The 22,301-nt window shown below is 52.6% G+C and overlaps 6 protein-coding genes across 6 annotated transcripts; 4 read left to right on the forward strand and 2 right to left on the reverse strand.

The window, feature by feature from the left end:
* Positions 1-93: 93 nt before the first annotated feature.
* On the reverse strand, positions 94-7,171 carry AYL99_00379 (hypothetical protein; the record flags this gene model as incomplete). Its single annotated transcript, XM_018831895.1, has 4 exons — positions 94-5,456; positions 6,400-6,634; positions 6,693-6,856; positions 6,907-7,171. 4 exons carry the CDS (start codon positions 7,169-7,171, stop codon positions 94-96), a joined length of 6,027 nt encoding a protein of 2,008 aa, XP_018697774.1.
* A 1,457-nt stretch (positions 7,172-8,628) lies between these two features.
* AYL99_00380 (hypothetical protein) lies at positions 8,629-10,089 on the forward strand (the record flags this gene model as incomplete). The annotated part of the gene is made up of 5 exons (XM_018831896.1): positions 8,629-8,688; positions 8,746-8,810; positions 8,865-8,979; positions 9,061-9,894; positions 9,946-10,089. 5 exons carry the CDS (start codon positions 8,629-8,631, stop codon positions 10,087-10,089), a joined length of 1,218 nt encoding a protein of 405 aa, XP_018697775.1.
* Positions 10,090-11,058: 969 nt separating this feature from the next.
* AYL99_00381 (hsp98-like protein) lies at positions 11,059-13,851 on the forward strand (the record flags this gene model as incomplete). Its single annotated transcript, XM_018831897.1, has 1 exon — positions 11,059-13,851. The coding sequence occupies one exon, from the start codon at positions 11,059-11,061 to the stop codon at positions 13,849-13,851; it is 2,793 nt and encodes a 930-aa protein (XP_018697776.1).
* Positions 13,852-14,378: 527 nt separating this feature from the next.
* On the forward strand, positions 14,379-15,197 carry AYL99_00382 (hypothetical protein; the record flags this gene model as incomplete). Its single annotated transcript, XM_018831898.1, has 1 exon — positions 14,379-15,197. One exon carries the CDS (start codon positions 14,379-14,381, stop codon positions 15,195-15,197), a length of 819 nt encoding a protein of 272 aa, XP_018697777.1.
* A 2,977-nt stretch (positions 15,198-18,174) lies between these two features.
* On the forward strand, positions 18,175-19,413 carry AYL99_00383 (hypothetical protein; the record flags this gene model as incomplete). The annotated part of the gene is made up of 3 exons (XM_018831899.1): positions 18,175-18,850; positions 18,907-19,028; positions 19,084-19,413. The coding sequence occupies 3 exons, from the start codon at positions 18,175-18,177 to the stop codon at positions 19,411-19,413; spliced, it is 1,128 nt and encodes a 375-aa protein (XP_018697778.1).
* Positions 19,414-20,548: 1,135 nt separating this feature from the next.
* Positions 20,549-21,552, reverse strand: AYL99_00384 (hypothetical protein; the record flags this gene model as incomplete). Its single annotated transcript, XM_018831900.1, has 2 exons — positions 20,549-21,148; positions 21,199-21,552. The coding sequence occupies 2 exons, from the start codon at positions 21,550-21,552 to the stop codon at positions 20,549-20,551; spliced, it is 954 nt and encodes a 317-aa protein (XP_018697779.1).
* Positions 21,553-22,301: the final 749 nt, after the last annotated feature.

Genomic DNA, 22,301 nt, shown 5'->3' on the forward strand with positions numbered 1-22,301 from the left:
ACGCTGAAATCAACATCGCAAATCCATACAATTGCTCGTAAGATCTAACTCGTTCTTCTTCACTGAAGTCTTCGCCTCGCGTCCGGGGCCTCTTTATTCGTTGGCACCAACGCCATATCGATACGTGCCACACAGACCGAAGACCCAGCCTGCCTCCCTCGTACCCGGAAATTGCATCATGTACACCCGTTCCTTGCCCAGTGTCACGCCGCCTGTGTGGGCGATGACCTCGTCTTCGCTCCAGGTTTTCACCGCAATGCCTGTCTGCATAACGCGTTCGAAACAGCTTTCGCCCAGCACACTATCCAAAAGCACAACGTCACGGTTCTTGTTCTGAGTAATAAGAATGCGCTTCTCGCGGCCGTTGCCATGCACGCGATGTGGAGTGTGGCTTGAGCTTGGAAGGCGAGGTCCACGGGTTTGCCCTAGTTGACCTCCGACTGCAACATTTGACGGAGATCGGAGAGGGCCAGTCGGCGGTGGTGGAGATGCTCCTGGAGTCACCACCGGTCGATTTGGCGTTGATTTGCTACTTTCTGCTGCTGCTGCTGCTGCTGACGGTACTGGAAGGACTGTAAGACGCGCAGCTCCCAAGTTCTCCCAGTGCTGCCCCTTCCTGACGTACAGTCGAATTTTCATATTGTTGACCATTCCTCCTCCTTCTGCTGCAGCAGCACTGGTTGACGGCACATTTGGTCCATCTTTTCCTGGTATGAAGCCAAGCTGACTGGGGGGAGGTGTGCCTGAGCCCGAACCTGTTCCAGTCCCACTGCTAGAAGAATAAAGGGACTCTCCCGTGCCGCGACCACCGTTCCTGCGAAGTACCGAGGATCGATTGAGATTGAAGGCGGTACTAACGCCCAGTCTCTTTAGGGCTGAGAAGGCGCTTGTCACAGTTCCCGAGCTCTCCACAGACATGTCGATTGAGGCGGGCGTCGGAGCAGATGAAGCCCGATAACTCGATTTCTTCTGACTCCCGAAGCTGAACCATGAAGTTGACCTCGAGCGACTGTGTTGAGCTTCCCCAACATTGAAAGTCACTGAAGGTTGGCGTCGAGGGCGTGCATTTTGCAGTTGGAGATATGTAGGATTGTTGCATCGAGCCCAGTTGATCATTCCATACAGCGCCTCACATTCTTCAGGATTTCGCGATCGGAACATAACATTATTAGTGGTTCGAATCTTGGAGTTCGCTGTGGGAGGAGACCGTATGGAAATGTCCAGTGCAGTTCCCCTGCGTAGTGGAACAATCGGCGTTAGCTCGAAAGCGACCAGGGGCTGTGGGGACACTGAATGCTTTCCTGGCCCGTGACTATCAAATGAGGGACCGACCGAAGCTTTTTGAGGGTCAGAATGAGCCGCCGACATCTCAAAAGCTTCGATCAAACCGGGCGAGACGACAATGGAGCACTCATCAGGATAAATCTGCTCCCACATGCCCTTGTCCGACCACGAGCATATCAACGCTATTGTCTTCGCCTTCTTATCTGATGGGATTGTGGTCGATGATGGAACCTTCCGGTAAGGTCCCTGGGAAGCAGAGTCCGACGGAGCCAGTGTTCGTGTTCCAGTGGATTTCATTGACGGCGGAGGTGCAGACTGTTTTGCAGTTCGACCTTCACCCGCTCTGATTGCCACAAGTGGTGTTGGTATGTCCCCATGCTCAGACAAGGGATCTTCGGAAGTGTCTGAAGATGAACTGCTGTCACTGTCTGAATCATATCCGCTAGTATCGGAGCTCGTGGATGGTTCGTATTCGTGCTTCAAGGGCGAGGAGGTCCGCCTCCTTGCCGCCTTATCTGCTGGACTTGGAGTAGGTCTCAGTATAGGACTGGGCCTGTTGCTTGATATCGGCTGCAGGACGTTGGAACTATGAGGCGGCGAGGTCGGCGGGGACGAAGTTCCAAAACTGGGTAGAGAAGGGCGATCTTGACGTGTTTTGAGTACTGGCGGGACAGGAATATCTTCAGTATACAACCGGCTTCTGGGCGAACCCTTGTGTTCCCGCTTCGACCGTTGCTGTGGCTGTTCAGAGGCAACTGCTGATGATTGCGTCTCTGGAGGTTGTCTCACTGGTAGGGACGGTAAAGGACTTGCCGGACCTTGCTGAGTCCGAAGCTTGTTGACGGTCGGCAGATCTTTTGACGGGGTAGAGGACACTGCCCGATGGTACTCTGGTCTTTGGGGTGATGGTTTTACGGAAGGCTTGGACGAGCTTGAGTCACTGTTGGCCGCTGGCAGCGAATGTTGTGAGTCTCCTGAGGCGGGCTCCGTCGCACTGGCTCTCGATTTCCATGCCTCGTGTGATGTTGAAGGGCTGTTGTAACCACTGCTGGCAGTGACTGGTGCACTCAGCTTTTGCAAGCCAGCATTTTTGCTGCTCTCGACATGATCTCTTGCTTCAACGAGGGGCTTGTGAGATGGAGGCTGAGGAGGTCGCCATGCCTCAGGGCTTTTGGACTGACTCGACAGGTAGCTAGGGTTAGTCGACGCAGTCTTGGACGATGACGAGGTGAATATGGTAGCAGAATCCCGTATGGAACGATCTGAAATGGTGGATCGATCGGAAGACAAGACTGATGGGACCGAAACTGGACGCCTTTTTGGAATCGACGAGGAAGGCGGGTATGGTGGAAGCGGCTTTGACGCAAGACCACCCCCTAGATTTAGCCGCTGTGACGATCTGTCAACCAAAGGTCTGGAATCCTCTCTCCGCGTCCCTAGCACAGAGGGCTCGCCAATGGGAACATCCAGATACTCTGTTGCAGTAGCAGAGCTTTTGTCGACTTGCTGAGTGATGGGTTTCGACGCTGAAGACTCAGCTGCAGCCGCTTGTCCAACAACCAAAGGTAAAGGTCGTCTCACAAAACTTGGTGTACGGTTCAGCCTTGGGGGCAGCGGGTTCGAACCAAGCATATCCATCCATTCTGCCACAGCTTCTTTATCGTCCGTCTTCAAGGCTAGTAATTCGTGCCATTCCTGTCCTATGCCTGCCCGACCTCGAATCATGAGGACAAGATCGAAGCCATCCTCGCCACGTCTGGCAGATATCGAGTTCAGCTCAATGGGAGCAAAGAGCAGCCACTTCCCTGTATCATCAATTTCACAGACCAGGACATCTCCACCAGTTGGCTCGCCACGGGCGTTGTCTCGGAAGATCAATTCAATGCTGCAATCCATTCTTTGTCCACTAGAATGATAGATTGTAAGGTTGAAGACGTCCCTCGCCCTGACACGGCGCGTCTTGTTGATAGTGATGTGGGTTGATGCTGCCATTGACCTGATATCACGAGCTCTTGTTGCGTCAATGTTGGCAGCAGCCTCATCTTCCAACCTGGCTTGTTCCTCTTGGTTCCGTCTCTTAGCAAGTGCTGTCAGATCAGCGAAAGTATTGGCCATCTGTACTGCAAGAGGCACGTCGTATTCATCCTTGATCCGATTGAATGTCTTGCTCAGGCCCTTGACTCTGACAAGCGGTCTTTTAAGGAGATATGCGACGTCAACTTTCTTGCCTGCATCGTCAACTAGGTCACCAGCCTCGTCCCTGGCCATCCCTTGCTCTTGGGCTGATGATGTTTCTAGGGGGGCGAGGTTCACGACCACGTCCTGAAAGCCCAATCTCCAGGCTTGTAGATAATCCCGATATGCCTTCTCCGAAGTCTGGGCCCAGCTGAGAAGACTGTCCAGGTTCTGGGAGGGTATTCGATTATGTAGCGCCTTCAGTCTTTCCAGGGCAATCCCCATGTCGATAATGGGCCTGGTGATACTCGCACCATCTTGTGAAGCCGATGTGAACAAGCCTGCCGCCGCCGCCGCATCCGTTTTAGATAGGAGGCATTGGAGCAGGACCGGTATGACACCGTCGACCAAGGTCCGCAATTCCCGTCCATACTTTTCTTCGTCAGCCACCACGGTGGCGAGTATCTCTTGTGCCGAACTCGACGGTGGTTTTGTTTGAGCAGTCCTCGCATTACGTCTCGATCGACGGGCGCGGCTACCTCTCGGCAACGACAAAACTGACATTAAATCTTCGTGAGTGGTTAGCTTGCGTTTGAGGCCACAGACCTCTCCGGGAAAATTTTCCTCTGCCTGCAGCTGTTGATTAATTTCTTTGAGAGTCTCCACAGACTGGATCGTTGAAAGTTGATGCCCACCTGTAGGGGGACACGGTCGTTGCGGGAGGCCGGGGGCTCTATTGGTCGTATTCTCAGCTGGGGGACCTTCTGCCAGCGAGGCGGCAGGCTCTGGGCGGCCTTCCCCTGGTATGATGTCCTTCCTCACCGCGCCTCGCTGGCGGCGAACTCTTGCACCTCTCCTTCGCAGGTTGGACGGCGAGCCATCATTTGCATCCTGTGCCTCATTCACAGCATCGCTAAGTCTTGAAGAGGAGTGTGGGTTAGCATTTGACGAAGGTACCGAGCCATCGCGCCTTGGTGTATCGAGGGGGCTAGGCTCGTTCTGTTCTGGTGAAATGGAATCCCATATCTGATTGGGATCGGGCGCGATAGACTTCTCTGTGGAGGGTCGCTTCCGGTGCGCACGTTTCCTCAAGGGTTGTGGCATTTCGACCGGTGGCAGATCGTCCACGCCGTCCTTGTCGGTGAACGGATCGGGTTGCTCATCAAGCCATGCTTCAATACTGGGCAGTCTGTTGCTGGCAGGAGACATAGTCTCTGACTTAATGAACATGCCTCTGGTCTTGCCCAATAGTCCACCTTTCCTGGATTTTGGCACTTCTCCGTCCAAAGAATCATCCCCGGTCCTTCCGAGCAACTCTGCGTATTTGCTGGGTCTCCAGTCGCCAGGTACATCATCCTCCCGCCCTGTTGGTTCGTGTGAGTCTCCCCCAAAATCTCCAGAGAAAACAGAATCCGTAGTCAAGTGTCGAGCAAGCTCTTCATCCGCTCGGCTCTCCAGGTCGTAAGCTGGCTGCAAGCCCTCCTCTCGTACTTGGCCATCGTCCGGAATTGGTGCCACTCTGATGCCGTCATCATATGGCGATGTTTGTTCCGCGCTCTGACCGACCCTCGGACGTTGCTGCATTCTGGACTGTCGTTTCACTTTGCTCTTTTCTTGGTTTGACGTGTAGGAGAGGTCATACGCGCGTGATTCCGCTCGTCGGTCTGCTGCAACCTTTGCGTCCTTGTCCTGTTTCGTCTGCTTCTGTGTCTTCCAGTGGCCATCGCTAATGATGCGCCTTCGCGGAGCGCTGGAGCTCCGGCCCCTGTCCTGATCCTCCTCATTCTTTGCTCCGCTTCTTCCACCAACACGAACTTTGGACTCGTTTCCGTGTTCTGACTCGGGTTTCGATATAGTGGAGGGGCATTCGGAAATGGGAATCGAACGGACGCTTACCGCATCCGGAGCCAAGGCGTTTGCTGCACCTTGCGCTTGCCATTGTCGGATGCGATCCTGAACAGATGGCGATTCGTAGAGCCCAGAGGGATGGGGTGAGTCTACATTTTGCGGTTTGGTGGAAGAACGTGTGTTAGAGTGATGGTTCTTGGACGTTCGGCAGGTGGAGGTTGGAGTCGAGTCTGCTCGCATTGACGAATATGCGTGCTGGAGCTATGTTGTGGTCGCGGTCTTTATCATCAATGCCTAGCTCTCGTTGAATCCATCAGAGTTGTTGTCGTTGGCTGTAAAGGACATTCTGTGGGCATGTTGATGAAGATTGTGGCACACAAGGAAGCTCTTGGACCGTGTGGTGTATATTCAAGGTACCTGTGGCACGGGTGCCCTCTCTTGGACAAAAATAACTCCAGCTGCCAGTGGTAAGGAGATCCGAACTGTCATCTGGGTTTCATGCAAGGTGTTGTGCGCAGTACAACCAAACGGCGGTAGCGCAGGTCAATATGCAGGTTGCGTCAAAGGCGCCAGTTTGCCGGGCCGGAAAAGTCGCGACGGTTTCCAGGGTAACGACCCAGATCGATAGCCGAACACGACCCGAATATACAAAACAAAAGCAATAAGTCGATCGTATACTCGAAGAAGGAATAATCATTAATCTAGTGTGCAGATCGCCGGTCATGTAAGCCACCATGCAGCTACTCTCGAGCTATACCTCGCTTACGATGAAGGCCACGCAGTCCAGACCAGCACTTGGGATTTCAGCCAGCTCTTGAAGCACGATGTAGTTCTGGGAAACACCAATGAACCCTTACTGCTGCCCAGCCAACTTTCATTGGACGCCACCTTCCTTTTTGTTCGTGCCCATCATGCATGTTTGATGTGGCCGTTGGCTTTTGGTCTGGTCAAAGCGCCATTTGCTTGCAGTGAGTGCGACATCCGGTCAAGCGCCTTGAAGGCTCTGGCTGTGACTTTCAGACTGCTAGCGAGCAGAACTGCGGACATACGAGTAAGCCATGAATTCCTGAGTCGGGGCGAGGGAGGACGTACTTGCTGGAATGACAATCCAGAAGATATTCATGAGGAAGTAATAGAACCAGAAATAGTAAGGCTCAGGTCGGCAATAGGTCAATTTTTTGTGGTAGTGGTCGAACATCGAGGTCGCAAAGTAGAGGATGTCGCCATAGATCTGTCCGAGTGAAACGATAGCCTGGAGGGGATAACGCAGAGGGTGTGAGACAATGATGAAATACACCATCAAGAAGGAAAGAGGACCCCAGAAGACCTAGGTTATGTCAACGCTGTCCTCTCGCTCGCTCTTTCTGGATGATAGAGGTCCATACCGCCGTGATGGTCTCCATGCACAAGACAAAGGGATCCGATGTCAGATATCGCGAATCTGACAGAGAGTACTCCTTCCACAGTTGACCAAAAATATCTTGGAGACCGCCCATGCGAGTGTGGTTGTAGGCAAAGTAGCCTTCGAAAAATAAGTGAATGAAGCCGCCTTTTCAATGTCAGTGTACACCTCGCTCAGTCACCTAGCTCTTCTCGTACACAAGCAAAACCACAGCACAGTGGCCTTTTCCCCGACTCTGAGGCGTGGTGCAAGACTCGACGTAAGGAACCATGTGAGTGAGAGGATGATTGTACAACCAGCGGCAAATGTTGCTAATAACTGCGGAACGCTCATTTCGTTGGCAGCGAAGTTGGCGATGTCAATCTCTGTGGGATAATAGGGATGGATCGTTTTGGCCATGACGGTCACTGGCTCTGGAGGAGGTGCAGAAGGAGAGGCTATCAGATTCTTGAAGAAATCCATTCCGGAGGGTGACGATTGCGAGGAAAGACAAAATGTTCCAGGTGCAAGAGAAGGTTGAGACGAGAAGCTCTCCAGAGAAAAAAAAAACCAGGAAGTGCGACCGAGATCAAATAGACTCGACAACACCCAGGCGCCAGACTCCCAGACCACAACAAAGAGCGGACAACGTATGGGTGATGCAGGTTTGGACGTGAGAACTGAGAGCAATGGTGTTGACAGCGTCTGTGGAATATTTCGGTCGCGATGGCACTGGGATCTTCGCCTGACCGGGCCCTACTGCGCAACTTGCTCCATTAGGTAGGCACTCGGTAGAGAAGCACAAGTTAGGCGGCTTCAGGGCTGCTGCGGACTATTCCGCTGTCAAGGAGATGCCTACCCAGTGCCTAAACAGCTTGTGCCTACCCCATTGTGCCTCCCCATAGCCAGCTCGCCAGGTACCTGTTGCGCGTGAGCTAAGTTCAAGTGCCCCCTTAGGTGCCGCTAGCTCTCCACACCTTTTTCAACTCAAATTAGAAGTCTCTCGAACTTCGTCTTCCAACTTCCTCCTCCCTTCCTACCGATTCCCGACGTCACACAGTTCGCAAATCGCAGTTCGTTGCCTGTCCGCCAAAGCCCAGAAACTCTGTGATCATCAGTCCTTTCTACCACTTTTGAAATGCTCGGCGGACCACATTATTCATGTTAAGATGAAGCCCTGACATAGGTGGCTCGAGATCGCCCGTTGTGGTCCCTCTCTATTAGTCTATCTCTTTCTTCCAAGGTCGGGTCTCGCAAGATCCATCTTCCCTCAATTCGCCATCCCGACTGCCATGGGCTTTTTTCCTCAACGTTTCCCGCAAACTCAGCCGTCACTCAGCCGTGAGTCCCCATGCGTGGCGCTCGCCTCCTCGCTCTCACGGGTTGCCGCCTGGGCCACGGAGATGCCAATCACGATCTCCATCTCCCACATGTTCCTGGAAAAGTGGATTGCTACTTGGGGATTTTTCTCGTCTGCGGGGCCTTCCGACGACGGCAGGCGAATCGCATTCCCCTTGGCGTCATTCCTCATCCTCAACATCACTGGCACATGGAGTAATGACGAATTTTTCACCTCCCTGTAAGGCCCATTGATTCGCCCCGGAGAAGGATCCCAGTTGAATACAGGGACTGAAGAGTTCTTCTCTCGAGTGACTTTTGCCCGTATGCCCCCGAGTCCCGCGACCGAGTCCCGTTATCTGGTTCTGCTATAAGTACCTACTTGACGATATCCATTACTCCGTGGAGGCGATCAGAGAATTCTTCTTTCTCGATTTCCTGGCTGCCTCGTCTGGCTGAAATCTTATACTAGCTGACCGAAAGGGGCTATATTTCCTGGGTTCACTGAACCTTGACATTCTCTTTACTTCAAATCGGCCGACTTTGTCGACTTGAGCCTCTCGATAGACTTGTAGCATTGTCATCGAGAAGGCATTGCCACCATGGCGAAACCTATATTCTGTGCCACGCACCCACGTGCCTGTAGTACAGCTTTTGAACGTGTTCGCTCCAGACTGCCTGCCTCGGGTATTTGATGAGAATGCTGACTATGTGAAAAGGTGTTCATGACCAGGAAAGATTTGACCTGTGTCCATGAACCTTTTGGCGACGCATTCTACTATGGGTGAGTTCGCACGGGCAGGACGAAGGAGAAGTTAAAATCTAACTCCCTCTTCAGTCCGGAGAGGATGAGCGTTCGCTATGAAGATGACGAAGATACAAGGAAAGCATCGGGATACAGCGACTCGACTTACAAAACAATCTTTGATCACCTGGAACGCGTGGGAACCGAGGTGTGATGTTCCCCCAACGAATTTCCCTTTCATCATAGCCTTCACTCCCCATACGACATTTCATGCTTATCATTATGACAGGGGAAACGCGTCTTTATCAAGGACATCCTCCATTATCTGGTTCCTCCCGACCAGCAGCCTCCGAAATTGGCTCCATCGTTACAGTCAGTGAAGCGAGGCATCGGAACTCAGAAGATGACCAACAACATCAATGGGGTCAACGGTGCCAACGGCGTGAACGGAACCCATCATGTGAATGATACTCATGGCACCAATGGTGTCAACGGTGTCAACGGTGTGAACGGAACTCACCACGTCAACGGGATCAACGGCGTGAATGGTGCTCATCATGTGAATGGTGTAAATGGAACCAACGGCGTTAGCAAGAAAGCACCGTTTCCATTTCCGACGGAAGGCGAACCGGGAAATCCTACAATCGTCCCCAAAGCCTTGCTCGACAAATTCCATTTTACGTTCCTCATCCGAGATCCCCACTCCAGCATCCCTTCCTACTATCGCTGCACCATTCCACCACTGGAGGACCTGACGGGATTCCACGAGTTTTACCCGAACGAGGCCGGATATGACGAGCTTCGACGCTTTTTTGACTATGCCCGGGAGGTTGGGTTGGTGCGAGACAGGAAAGACGGGCTGAAGAATGGAATACAGAGTGGTAATGTCATGAATGGTGCCGCCGATGTGCCTGAAGTGTGTGTCGTCGATGCCGACGATCTGTTGGACGATCCCGAGGGTGTTCTCCGGGCTTACTGTCAGAGCGTGGGGCTTGACTTTCATCCTGACATGCTGAACTGGGATAACGAGGAGGATCAGCAGCGTGCGAAGACTGCGTTCGAGAAATGGAAGGGCTTCCATGAGGACGCCATCGACTCAACAGACCTCAAGCCGAGAACTCACGTGGGTGACGACGCTCCCCCTTTGACATGTGGCAGAACTAATTGTGGGCAGAAGAAAGCACCAAAGACCGAAGAACAATGGGATGCTGAATGGAAGGAGAAATACGGGGAAGAAGCGGCCAAAGTGATCCGGAAGACCGTCGACGACAATATGGCCCACTACCTTCACCTGAAGCAATTTGCCTTGAAGCCATGATGCAGGAGACGCAGTTGGATATCGGGCCGGCGCCGTTCCTGCTCCTTTTTGATGACCTCAGAATGAACTATTCTTTCCTTATGTTAATGATTAGCAAATCGACAGACTGAAAATTCAATGCATTTTATCACTGAACTAGACTCGCTCAATGTCTTGTGACTTTGAGACTGTTAGCTCTAGAGAGTAAAATCTTCGTCGGGCTGCACACACGACGTCAGTGTTGTCCCGGAAGCACTAGCAACTGATCATACCATTTATCGGCTCAACATTTACCGATTGGAACGTAGTGAGGAAGTCAATCGTGATGGGGGTTAATGAAAGAGGAAGTGGTCAGTCAATAATAGGCAGCTAGCGGGTTCGAGTAAAGTGGGTAGGTAGGTATACAAGGACAAGAACCAACACCCAAATACAGCAGGATGGAGGGCCATACTGTGCAAGGGATATCCCATCTGCCCTTCACTCTCCATGATTCTGTTTCATTTATTAGTTGGCTCTATCTCACGCATTAGGCAATACCCTTTTCCTCGTCATTGAGCAGCTCTTGGTGCCTCCGTGCTGTTGTTCTATCATCGACCGCCGTATAGCTTTTCCCGAGTCGCTTAGATGAGAAAACTCCAAAGTCAATCCGGTGGTCTGATGAGGGAGGGATGGGAGGGACTATGAGGTGACAATGGCGAGAGACTGCTGGAAGACTCCGGGAGGTACCTTTTTCGGTGGGTGACTGGACCAGTAGGAACGAGAAGCCTCCAGTGGCCTCCCCGCAGGCGCCAAGCGATACTAGGGTATTCTGGAAGGTGCCAGCCTATGTCATAGCACCAACACCACCAGGTTGGGCTCGCTTCCCTTCGGGCCCTGTCTCAAGTACTTTATTACCATGCCTCTCACTCTTCCTGTCTCTGTTTGAACTTCTCCCAAACTTTCCTACACGAAACAACATAGACTCCTAGACTCTCACAACATCACTGAACGATGGCGAACGTGCCTCAGTTCACTGATCGTGCCGCAAAGGCACTCGGCGATGCTGCAAACCTCGCTGAACAATATGCACACTCACAGATTCTGCCAGTCCACCTGGCAGTTGCCCTGTTTGACCCTCCCCCGGACGAGTCAAAAGACCAACAGACGACAGTCAATGCCTCACAATCCCATGCGTCGGCGCCGCTGTTCAGACAAGTGATCGAACGAGCCCATGGCGACATTCAACTGCTTGACAGAGCCCTCAAGAAAGCCCTCGTGCGGCTTCCGAGTCAAGATCCGCCGCCCGAACATGTCACCATGTCGCCATCCCTCTCAAAAGTGATCAGATCCGCCCAGGAGCTGCAAAAGACGCAAAAAGATACCTATGTGGCTATCGATCACTTGATCACAGCCCTGGCGCAAGATCCCAAGATCCAAGAAGCACTGAAGGAGGCAAACGTCCCCAACACCAAACTCATCGACGCAGCCATCCAGCAAATACGTGGCACAAAGCGGGTCGACTCGAAACAGGCCGACTCGGAGGAGGAAAATGAGAACCTCAAGAAATTCACAATCGATATGACACAACTGGCAAGAGAAGGCAAACTCGATCCCGTGATTGGACGAGAAGAAGAGATTCGGCGGGTGATTCGGATTCTGTCAAGGAGAACAAAGAACAACCCTGTCCTCATTGGTGAGCCCGGTGTTGGCAAGACCACAGTCATTGAAGGTCTAGCGCAACGAATCATCAACGCCGACGTCCCCGCCAATCTTGCCGCGTGCAAGCTTCTCTCGCTTGATGTCGGATCTCTTGTTGCTGGCAGCAAGTACCGTGGAGAATTCGAGGAGAGAATGAAGGGTGTCCTCAAAGAGATCGAGGCCTCAAATGAGATGATCGTTCTCTTTGTGGATGAGATCCATCTCCTCATGGGCGCTGGTGCCAGTGGTGAAGGTGGAATGGACGCAGCAAATCTGCTCAAACCCATGCTGGCCCGTGGACAGCTTCACTGTATTGGTGCCACCACTCTTGCCGAGTATCGGAAGTACATTGAAAAAGATGCTGCCTTCGAACGAAGATTCCAACAGGTGCTTGTCAAGGAACCTACCGTGGCGGAGACGATCTCCATTCTGCGTGGCTTGAAAGAGCGTTACGAAGTCCACCACGGTGTGACCATTCTCGATGGCGCCATTGTTGCGGCCGCCTCTCTTGCCGCTCGGTACATCACATCTCGGCGTCTGCCCGACTCCGCCGTCGACCTCATCGACGAAGCCGCAGCAGACGTTCGCGTCCTCAGAGAATCGCAACCTGAAGTTCTCGACAATCTTGAACGTCGACTCCGACAACTCGAGATCGAGATTCATGCCCTGCAACGGGAAACAGACCCATCATCGGTTCAGCGCTTGGAAGAGGCCAAGCGTGAAGCCGCCAACGTCAAGGAAGAGTTGGAGCCCTTGAAGGAGCATTACGAACGCGAGAAAGCGCGCTCCCGAGAAATTCAAGAGTTCAAGATGAAGTTGGAACAACTCAAGAACAAGAGAGATGAAGCAGAGCGTTCCAACGACCTCCAGACAGCCTCTGACTTGACGTACTACGCTATTCCCGATGTGGCGGCCAAGATCAAGAACCTCGAGAACGCCAGAGCTCAAGCGGATGCTGAACAGCACGCCAGACTCGGTGCCATGGGCGAGGTTTCACCGACGGATGCTGTCGGCCCGGAACAAATCAATGCCATTGTCGCCAAGATGACCGGTATTCCCATCACGAGGCTGCGTGCTTCCGAGAAGGAGAAGATTCTCCACATGGAACAGCATCTCCAGCGCGTTGTCGTTGGCCAGAGGGAGGCTGTCCAGTCCGTCTCGAATGCCATCAGACTCCAACGGTCCGGCCTGGGCAACCCCAATCAACCACCGAGCTTCTTATTCTGCGGTCCTTCTGGTACTGGTAAGACACTGTTGACCAAGGCGCTTGCCGAATTCCTGTTCGACGACCCCAAAGCCATGATCAGATTCGACATGTCAGAATATCAGGAACGACACTCATTGTCAAGAATGATTGGTGCGCCCCCAGGATATGTTGGACACGACGCCGGTGGGCAACTCACCGAAGCATTACGGCGTCGGCCATTCTCGATCTTGCTGTTCGATGAGGTTGAGAAGGCGGCCAAGGAAGTGCTCACCGTGTTGCTCCAACTCATGGACGACGGTAGAATTACCGACGGCCAGGGACGGATCATTGACGCCAAGAACTGCATTGTGGTCATGACAAGCAATCTTGGTGCAGAGTATCTGTCTCGCAACACTGCACCTGACGGAAAGATTGACCCAACCACCAAGGAATTGGTGATGAACGCCTTGCGGAACTACTTCCTGCCGGAGTTCTTGAACAGAATCAGCTCAATCGTCATCTTCAACCGTCTCACGAGAAGGGAAATCCGCAAGATCGTCGACCTGAGATTGAGCGAGATCCAAAAGAGACTCGAGAGCAACGACAAGAAGATCACCATCAACGCAAGCGACGAGGTCAAAGACTACCTGGGTGCTGCTGGATACTCACCCGCTTATGGTGCTCGTCCTCTGCAGAGATTGATAGAGAAAGAGATCTTGAATCGCCTGGCTGTATTGATCTTGAGAGGTGCCATCAAGGATGGGGAGACAGCCAATGTCGTCCTGGAGGACGGACGGGTTGTGGTACTGCCCAACCACACCGACAGCGAGATGGAAGAGGACGAAGACATGTTTGACGATGACGATGCCATGTTGGAATTGGAAGATGGCACGAACGGTAACATGGACCTTTACGAGTAAAAAGCCCAAAGCTCGCCCACAGCAAGGCTAGGCGTTGAAAAGGGGATGGAGTTTATGATATAACCTCAAAGCGGTTGGCGTTCCGGGGAATTTGCATTGAGGGGCTTACCCCCATGAAACATGAGTGATGATGCTCTTAGACCTGTAGTAGATATACATGGTCCTAATGAAAAATATCATGCCTCCAATTTATAGACTCGCGTGTGCCTCTTGTTCCATTTTCCATCGTCTAGTGAGCATTGTTAACATTGATAGTGCTTCAACGCGTATGAGACGCGCTGTGTTATGACGTCATCTCAGAGCGCGTCGCTTTGCCTTGTCTGCGTGCCTCCCAACCGCTATTACGATAATACACAAACACTGATAGTGACGCTCACCAGATACCCAGAATCAACCCTTGCAACGCCGACTCTTGCATCGACAGAACAGGGCCCACCAGGCCCCACGGTAAACAATCACAACACGAGTACCTCGCAGCCCAGTCGTCTACTGCGCTCTCACAACGCAGGCCCTTTAAGTCCAGGAACATGGCGCCGTCCACCGCATTCCAGAAAACGAAGAGTGGTGGTAGAACATTCTCCCCACCTCGGCCAGGCGGCAAGTCGAAGGTGACCACCAAATCGACGAAAGAGAAGGGCGCGGCCGCCCGACACAGTTTAGGTGCGATGGGGAACTCGAAGGTGCACAAACAACAGCAGCAGCGAAAACCCAAGGCAGGACAGAGGCCGAAACCGCGAAAGCCAGCGCGGAGAGGGGACGCGGGCACTATGAGAGCCATACTGCGGGCAGGGGGGGACTCAGACTCGGAAGAGGAAGAGGAAGACGACGACGATGATCATGGTGGTGGTGCCGAGGACGAGAACCTTGACGATGAGGAGGATGAGGACGACGACGAAGATGGCAATGACGATGAGGCACAAGAAGACGAAAACGAGTCGGAGGAAGAAGAAGCCTCCCTCGCTCATGACCACGATCTCAATCTCTCCTCCCCAGAACCCGACTTCATCCTCGCCGAAGTCAGCACCACCACGACAGGAGGAAGAAGAACGAACACGACCTCCTCCCCATTCTCCTCCACAGACCCACCTATCCCCCTGCCCCTCGTCCACCGGATCATGCACGCCCACTTCTCCCGCCCGGAGCAGACCTCCATCTCCTCAGACGCGCGACAGCTGGTGGGCAAATACGTCGAGATCTTCGTCAAGGAAGCCATCCGGCGGTGCGTGGACGACAAGCGAGAGCGCGCCGCACACGGCACCGGCGATGACGCCGTCGTGGGGGACACGGGGTGGTTGGAAGTCGAGGACCTCGAGAGGGTCGGCGTGCAGCTGTGTTTGGATTTCTGAGCTGTTTTTGCGGGAGGGTGCTGCTGCGCATACGCTTGGATGAAATGGAGTAGAGCAGCGGTATCGGTGTCGTTCCCCTAGTTTATTTAGCAGTTGCAGAAGATGAATAGAGCACGCCAACCAACCCAAAAAAAGAAAGAAAGAAAGAGTCCTTACCTTCCTACCTAAACTTAGAACGAGCGCCTCTTCGAGCGCCGGGTGCTCATCAAGCAGAAAGGGAAAAACGCAGAACATGTATCCGTCCGATATACTCTGAATGTCCTTGCACAACTAACTGTCCTACCACCCTCTTACGTAGTAGATTTATCCGGATTTTGGTACCTCATAATCCCACCACCGCCTACGAGTAGAGAGCATGACCAGCCATGTACCGTTGACGTGCCAGGAGAGAGAATAATCCGATATCTATATCTATGTCTATACTATTAAACTAGTCCATTTACCAGGTATATCTGTCCACCTCCTTTTCTTATCCTACCTTGTTCTCCTTTGTCTCGCCCTCGCCTCGTCGTGCCTTGTCTCTGTCTACATAAGGTAGCTCAATCGAGACGGACGGTGGTGGAAGTAACCAGGGAAATACGGCTCCTGGGCGCTTACGGTTCCCTCTCAAGAGGTTGATAAGGCTGACAGGCTACAGTAACAGTTCGCCGCCTTGTCCTAACCATCCATCATTTGGGACATAAATCATCGAGGTTTAATAATAATAATTGCTACTTTCATGATTACTTTGAAACCCTGAATTTCCTCAGACCCATCAATCACGGCAGTTGAATACATCTAGCTAAGAACGCATACCGCAAGCAATGGGCGTGCCTGGCTGGCTTGATGACTCTCGGAATCCCCCTGTGTGCATTGTCGCCATCTATCCTCTCCTAATATTCCTTCTTGCTTTTTTCTGCCACTTGCAGATGCAGGAGACCCATAACATTGCAGACAAATTCCTAGGGTTGCTGGCAATGTCTGTCGTTACTTTGTTGGTCCTGACATCTCTTGGACATCTGGAAACGTCCAGATCAGTGACACTCCGGAGGTATCGCACACGAGGAAGATACGAACCGCTCACAAGTCTATCAGACCCTTGGACTCTATTCGTTGTCTTCACCTTTTTTACTTTGATGGTACCATGGTTGAGGCTTCTGTTTAGCCTGATAGGGTGATAAAAGGGAGAGGAAGAGAGAAAAGTTTTGTCTCCAGAGAATGAGCATCCACAAAACAGGTGGACTCGATGTCAAATGAGAACTCCCTGTGATAAAGTCAGGACCTACGTCAAGTGATTCGACGTTCTCAATGTCATATAGTACGTCGTGAAAGATTTTGGATGGGAAGCTGAGCGAATTTGGTACCGAAGCGACGTGGGCAGAGAATTATTGCAACAGACTTATAGAGATATATCTCTCTAGGGGCAACACCAGGAGTAGCTCATTGCTGGGCAAATAGCAAAGCTTGCGTTATCCAACGATCAGTTACGTCTCTTCTTCGCTGGAAGCAACCATCGTGTTTTTCCTTTCACATCTATCCACTCTATCTCTAGGCTTATGAGGAGTGCCGGCAACGGACGTACTAGTAGAAAAAAAAAATAAGGGTTGAATCGATTGCGTTGTTAAAAGCGTGCAGGGCCTGAGGTAGTTGCTCAGATGCCACAAACTTTCTGACTTCTCCTGACCGAGCGAAAAGCAGAGCCTGGGCGTCAACATCTGGTGTGTCCACCTTTAGCGAACGCAGAAGGACAGTGGCAAAGATAGGCATCTGGCCCATCAAACCAAAGCTGAGCCCTTGCAAACCCTGATACGATTTCCAGCTTGCGTGACTGGCTGACGGGTGAATAGTCGAATGTAAGCCGGTGCCGATGGCCATGGGGGTGCAATCGATGTAGATGAAGATATTCAGTTTCGTCCCTTGCCATCTCCGTTCAGGAAAGGGAGCCAGGCCGCTTTAATCAGGGACGTGACGGAGCATGAGGAGCGCCCGGCCGAGTATCAGAAGAATATCATCCGTGTCTTGAACGATGACGCAGTTTCCAAGACTCAGGAAATGGGGATCGCCAACCCACAGGAGCGTGCTTCGGCTGCTCAAATGCTTGTTAAGTACATATTCGTAAACCTCGGAGGCCCTGGTGGCATTGGAACCTTTGCATCATGGCGAGGATCACGACGTGAGACGGTTGATGGGGCCAACGGTCTCTAAGCACTTGAGCACGTGACCATGCGCCAAGGGGTCGAGGTATACCCACTTTCATGTACATGTACTGTAGATTCTCTCTCGTTCCATAGCTAGCTAGTTCCTTTTTCACCTTCTACCATGTTCAAGTACTTGCCTTGTTATCTCGCGAACTTGAACCCCCAAGGAGCCAGTGCTCGTGAAAACAGCCGTCAAGGAGACCTCAATATGCAGTGCAGCAGTGAAGGCTGACCTCGATGTGCCTTCTCCTGAAGACCGAACAGAAGGCGTGGTCGGTCACAACAATCTCGCAACAGACGTCACCCCTAGCGAGCAAGGTGCAGGTGAACTCCCGCTTTGCAGCAAAAGGGGTGAGACCTGGCTCGGGGGAACAGCTCCACATCGCAGAGAGACTCGTAGGCAGATTTTAATCGAAGTTCACTGCTCCACCTGCACTCAGACTTCCAATGCCTACACTAAGTCTCACTCTACATCTTAGCCGCCCCATCCAATTTCCCCAGGCAGTAGTCAGCCTCGACCGAGAGGTGTTCTCCTCAGTCTGGCTAGCCATGCGACGACGCAAACAAAGGGCGGAGACTATTTTTCCGGAAACGGGCAGGCCTTTGGTCGAATATAGCAAGCCATTAAGGATCTGCATACCCTCTCCGGCGTCTCTGCACTCGATTGTGACGACTGGTACAAAGTATAAGTGGACGACTATGGCCAGCGCTCTCGTCATGCCCTCGACGGTGTTCTTTGGTCATCACATTCTTTCCAAGGGGGATATCTCCCCTGTCCATTCTTTCAAAGAGTTGCAAACATGCACTCACGCTCGCTCGCAAACTGCTTTGCCATTCTGCTCGTTTTCGTTATTGCGGCCATTGCAGCTCCTGGTCCAGGCTTCCCTCCTAGGTACCCTACGAAATGCTACACCTCGGTTGTCACAAACCCGCCACGGGCTCCTCATACAAGCTGGTCGACGTTGACGACTTCTTGCACATCGACAATTACGATTACTAGCACCGCTACACCAACCACGACCTCGACCGTCACTGTGACTACTTCGACAACCTCGACGGCACCTGCTACTACCTTGACCGCGACTGAGACCACGACCGAGACAGACCTAACGACAACAACGACAACGACAACCACCACCACAACCACCACCACCACGACCGAGAGCACATCGCTTGTACCAGCGTCGACTGGTTTCTTGCCCGTCGGATCAACGGTGCCAGGCGCCTCCGACAGCCAAAATCTGTTGAAGAACCGCGGGCTCAGCGCTGGTGCCAATGTTGATGCCAGCGTGGACGTGTCCCCAATTCAACGTGGTTATAGCCCCGGCTTCGTCCGACCAGGAGGGCGTGGAAATGTGTGGTGCTACGAATATCACAGCAAGTGCTCCACCACTACGACAACTATAACAACGTCAGCACCGACATCGACAATTACTGCAACAACTACTATCGTATCAACAATCACTACAACCCCAGGTGGGTTCTATTGATCCTTAAGGTCCTATGCTGTTGGGGAAACTTATCATTTCTAGGAGCGAGTACAACCACCACGGTCACGGACACCACCACCTCGACCGTGACCAATACAGAGACAGACACCGCCACAACTGTTGCCTCGTTGTACACCTCGACCACAACCGTCTATGCTGCTTGCGTATGTCAACCCCCTAAGATTGTACAGGCGAATTGCCACTAACAATCTGGTACAGGCAACCAACAATGTGGCCCTGTATGTCAATACACTTCCAGTCGATGGCTTCTCCGGGAATGGATCTCCTCTACACGCAGATGCGACGACCGTGTACGACTGCTGCGTCTCAGCGCTCCTGAATCCCCTAGGTGCACTGTGGGCATTTAATGTCCACAGCCCTGTTACAGGGTGCGATATAGCACTCTCGGCAGACGGCGTGTGTGCTGCGGGCCAATTGTCCAACGGCGTTGGCAACACAATTGACGTGGACAGCGACACGGCAGATTCACCCACCTGGGCTGTCGGAAATGCTTACTGTGGACAGTGGGATTCTATCTTACCGAATTGACCAGCGTTGGGCACCCGTTTTGAGAATTATATCCTACGTAATAATGCCTATTACATTCGATTCTTGGTTCCCCCCCTTCCTCCTCCCCCCCCCCCCACTGGGTGCTTTGCTCTCGGCGCGCCACGTGAAGGTAGAGGGTTGGCCAACTGGCCGAGAAGGACAGGCGCTCATCCAGCCACGCACATGAACAAATTCAGGGCACAAGACGTGAGCTCGTCGATACGAACAGACCAGATCTGTCCTGAGATTTTTATCTTTACATACTGAGGTCTCGTGAAAGGTGTATAACTGTCATTACCAAGTTGCGTGTGGTGAGTTTGGAGAATTGCGTCATCCGGAGGTTGACACGGGCGAACTGTTCCCAATTTCCTCACCCGACCTTCAGTGTTACAGTATATCTCGGAAGGCTATCGTCAATGTTCATGCTTGCACAACCTCCAGAAGACCAGATAGAAGAAGGATTGATTTCACACGAGAAGTAGAGGGAGGCCAGGGGTAAAGGTGAGGAACCGCGCGAGAGAGAGAGAGAGAGAGAGAGAGAGAGAGACAGAGAGACAGAGAGAGAGAGACACACACAGAGAGAGAGAGAGAGATACTAAGCGAGGGTTCTGACGCAAACAAGAAGAGCTGCATGAAGTTGACCAAGACACAAGCCAAAAGGAAGCGCACCGAGAAGGGGGAGGGCACCAGAAATTCGAGCTTCAGTCCTGGGTGCAGCGATTGTTCTCCGCCTCTTATTGTCGAAGACTGAATCTTTATACTTGGACATATATATTTTATACACACGTGGCATGTAGCTTCATAATGTCTATATATGCAGCTAGCTTGGTATCAAAAGGTGGTATTTGGGTAAAGAAAAAAAATATGTTTGTGCAAAAAAGTCGTCCACTGGAGCACTGTCCGATTTGTCCTCTGGGGACTCCAATTCAATAACCTCCCTCCCATTCCATATCGCGGCCTGTAATGACTCGACTCAACCTCGGACCTTGCCGAAGGAGTTCAGAGACATGACCCGTTTCCTCACAAGCAACACCGGAAGCGGCGGCGTGAGGTTTCTCCTTTTATCTCCATTTGCGCCGGATTTTGGGTTTTCTCCATTGGGTGTATATATCGACTCAATTTGTCAAGAAAGGTATTACCACAAAGCCAACAGCGCACCGAGAGCAAGACCGACCACACCGGTTGATGATTGAGGCACGAAGCCTGGAACAGCGGCACCAGTAAATGTGGCAGGGGCCACAACTGCTGAGCTCGAAGGCGGAGCCACAGTCTGTTCTGGCGCAACGGGCGTGGAGCTTGCCGGAGGAGGACCACCAAAGGCGAAAGTCGAGGATCCAGCCGGAGGTGCAGCTGGGGGAGCAGCAGGAGGTGCAGATGACTCCGACGGTGGCGGACCGCCATAGGCCGGAGGTGGAGAGCTGCCGGAGGGGGGAGGTGTGGTGACATTAACGAGCGGGATCTTAGCCGCGTTGGCAATGTAGGCATCAATAGTATTGGGCGAGGAGTCGTTCTGGTTGATGACCATAGCCATACCCTTTTCGCAATGGTTGGTTTGGCCGCAGTAAATCCAGATGGGCTTTGTGTCGTTGACCAGAACGTTGTAGACCGGGGTGAATGGCTCTGTTCCGGTGAGCGGAACGAAACCAGACTTCAAGCCAGGGCGGGTGGCCGAGGTGAGATTGGCGGCAATAGGTTTGCAAGGCTCAGCAAACGACGACTCTGTGACTGTGTGGTTCTGTGCAAATGTCAGACCGGATAGCCGCAAACCAGATGCACAAGACATACCTTTGGGTGGAATTGGAACTGGACAATAGAACCAATTGGCGCGGTGACCTTGTCGGGAAAGTACTTCAGAGAGCCGTTGGCGTCTGAGACAGAGACGACCTGGACAATCAATTGACCTGGTTGAGTCGCCATTGGTGGTGCGCCGCCGGTCGGCATGGGTTGGCAACCAGCTGGGCAAGACGCTGCGGCCAATGCAGGAGGTCCTTGACTGCTGCCTCCGCCCCAGCTGCTCCAACCACCGCTACCGCTGTCGGAGCTACCTCCATAGCTGCCGCCACCGTAACCACCGCTGCCATACTGTGCGAAGGCAGACGCCGCGAAAAGGGTCGAGGTGAGAAGAGTCTTGAGAGACATGTTTGCCGAGATGGTGTGAGGGAAAGAGAGATATGCTAGTTTAATATTTGATATTGGAGATAGGACAGCTGAGATGGTGCGAGACAACGAGCGACCGGCGCAAGAACAGAAAACTGCAGTGCGTCAAGCAGCAGAAAAGGAATGAACAGGGCCGGTACTGGGAGTACACAAAAACCACTTTTGTTTGATATAATGATGGAATGAAGAGAGAAAAGAAAGAATCGAGTTTCGAAACGGCAACACACGAGACATATGTAGGCCCAGCGACAAAGCGGGAGGCGGTGCAAAGGACGGAACAGGAGAGACTCCGGATCTAGGAACTGAGATTATGGATCTGGATAGGCCAGGGACATGGCACTCGTAGAGTCTCGTCACCTTGTCATGATTGCCCCTGGAGGAGGTTGGACACACTGTGGACGAGTCGTCCCATATTCGTCTCAGAGGGAAGGGGAAACCTGAGACACGACAGGCGAGGGCAAAGAAGCAAGGAGGCCGGCGTCAAAATGTCGATAGCTAGGAATAGAGTCACAACGGAGGAGGAGTCGAGTGTCGCAGAGTGAGAGGCACGACGAGCATCCGAAGCGCTGGGGGGTTTTGAATGGTGTTTGAGGCAGGAGAAGGAGCGCGACTCTGAAGCACAAGACGTTTCCAAAGGGCGGAGTGCGCCTTTCCTTGTCGGGGATAGCGCTATATCTGTTCTTGGCACTTGGCGGGCCCCGGGCTTCCTGTCTTCCTCCTTGTCGCTCCCC

This window comes from Fonsecaea erecta (assembly GCF_001651985.1).
Source record: "Fonsecaea erecta strain CBS 125763 chromosome Unknown Scaff1, whole genome shotgun sequence".
NCBI lineage: Eukaryota > Fungi > Ascomycota > Eurotiomycetes > Chaetothyriales > Herpotrichiellaceae > Fonsecaea > Fonsecaea erecta.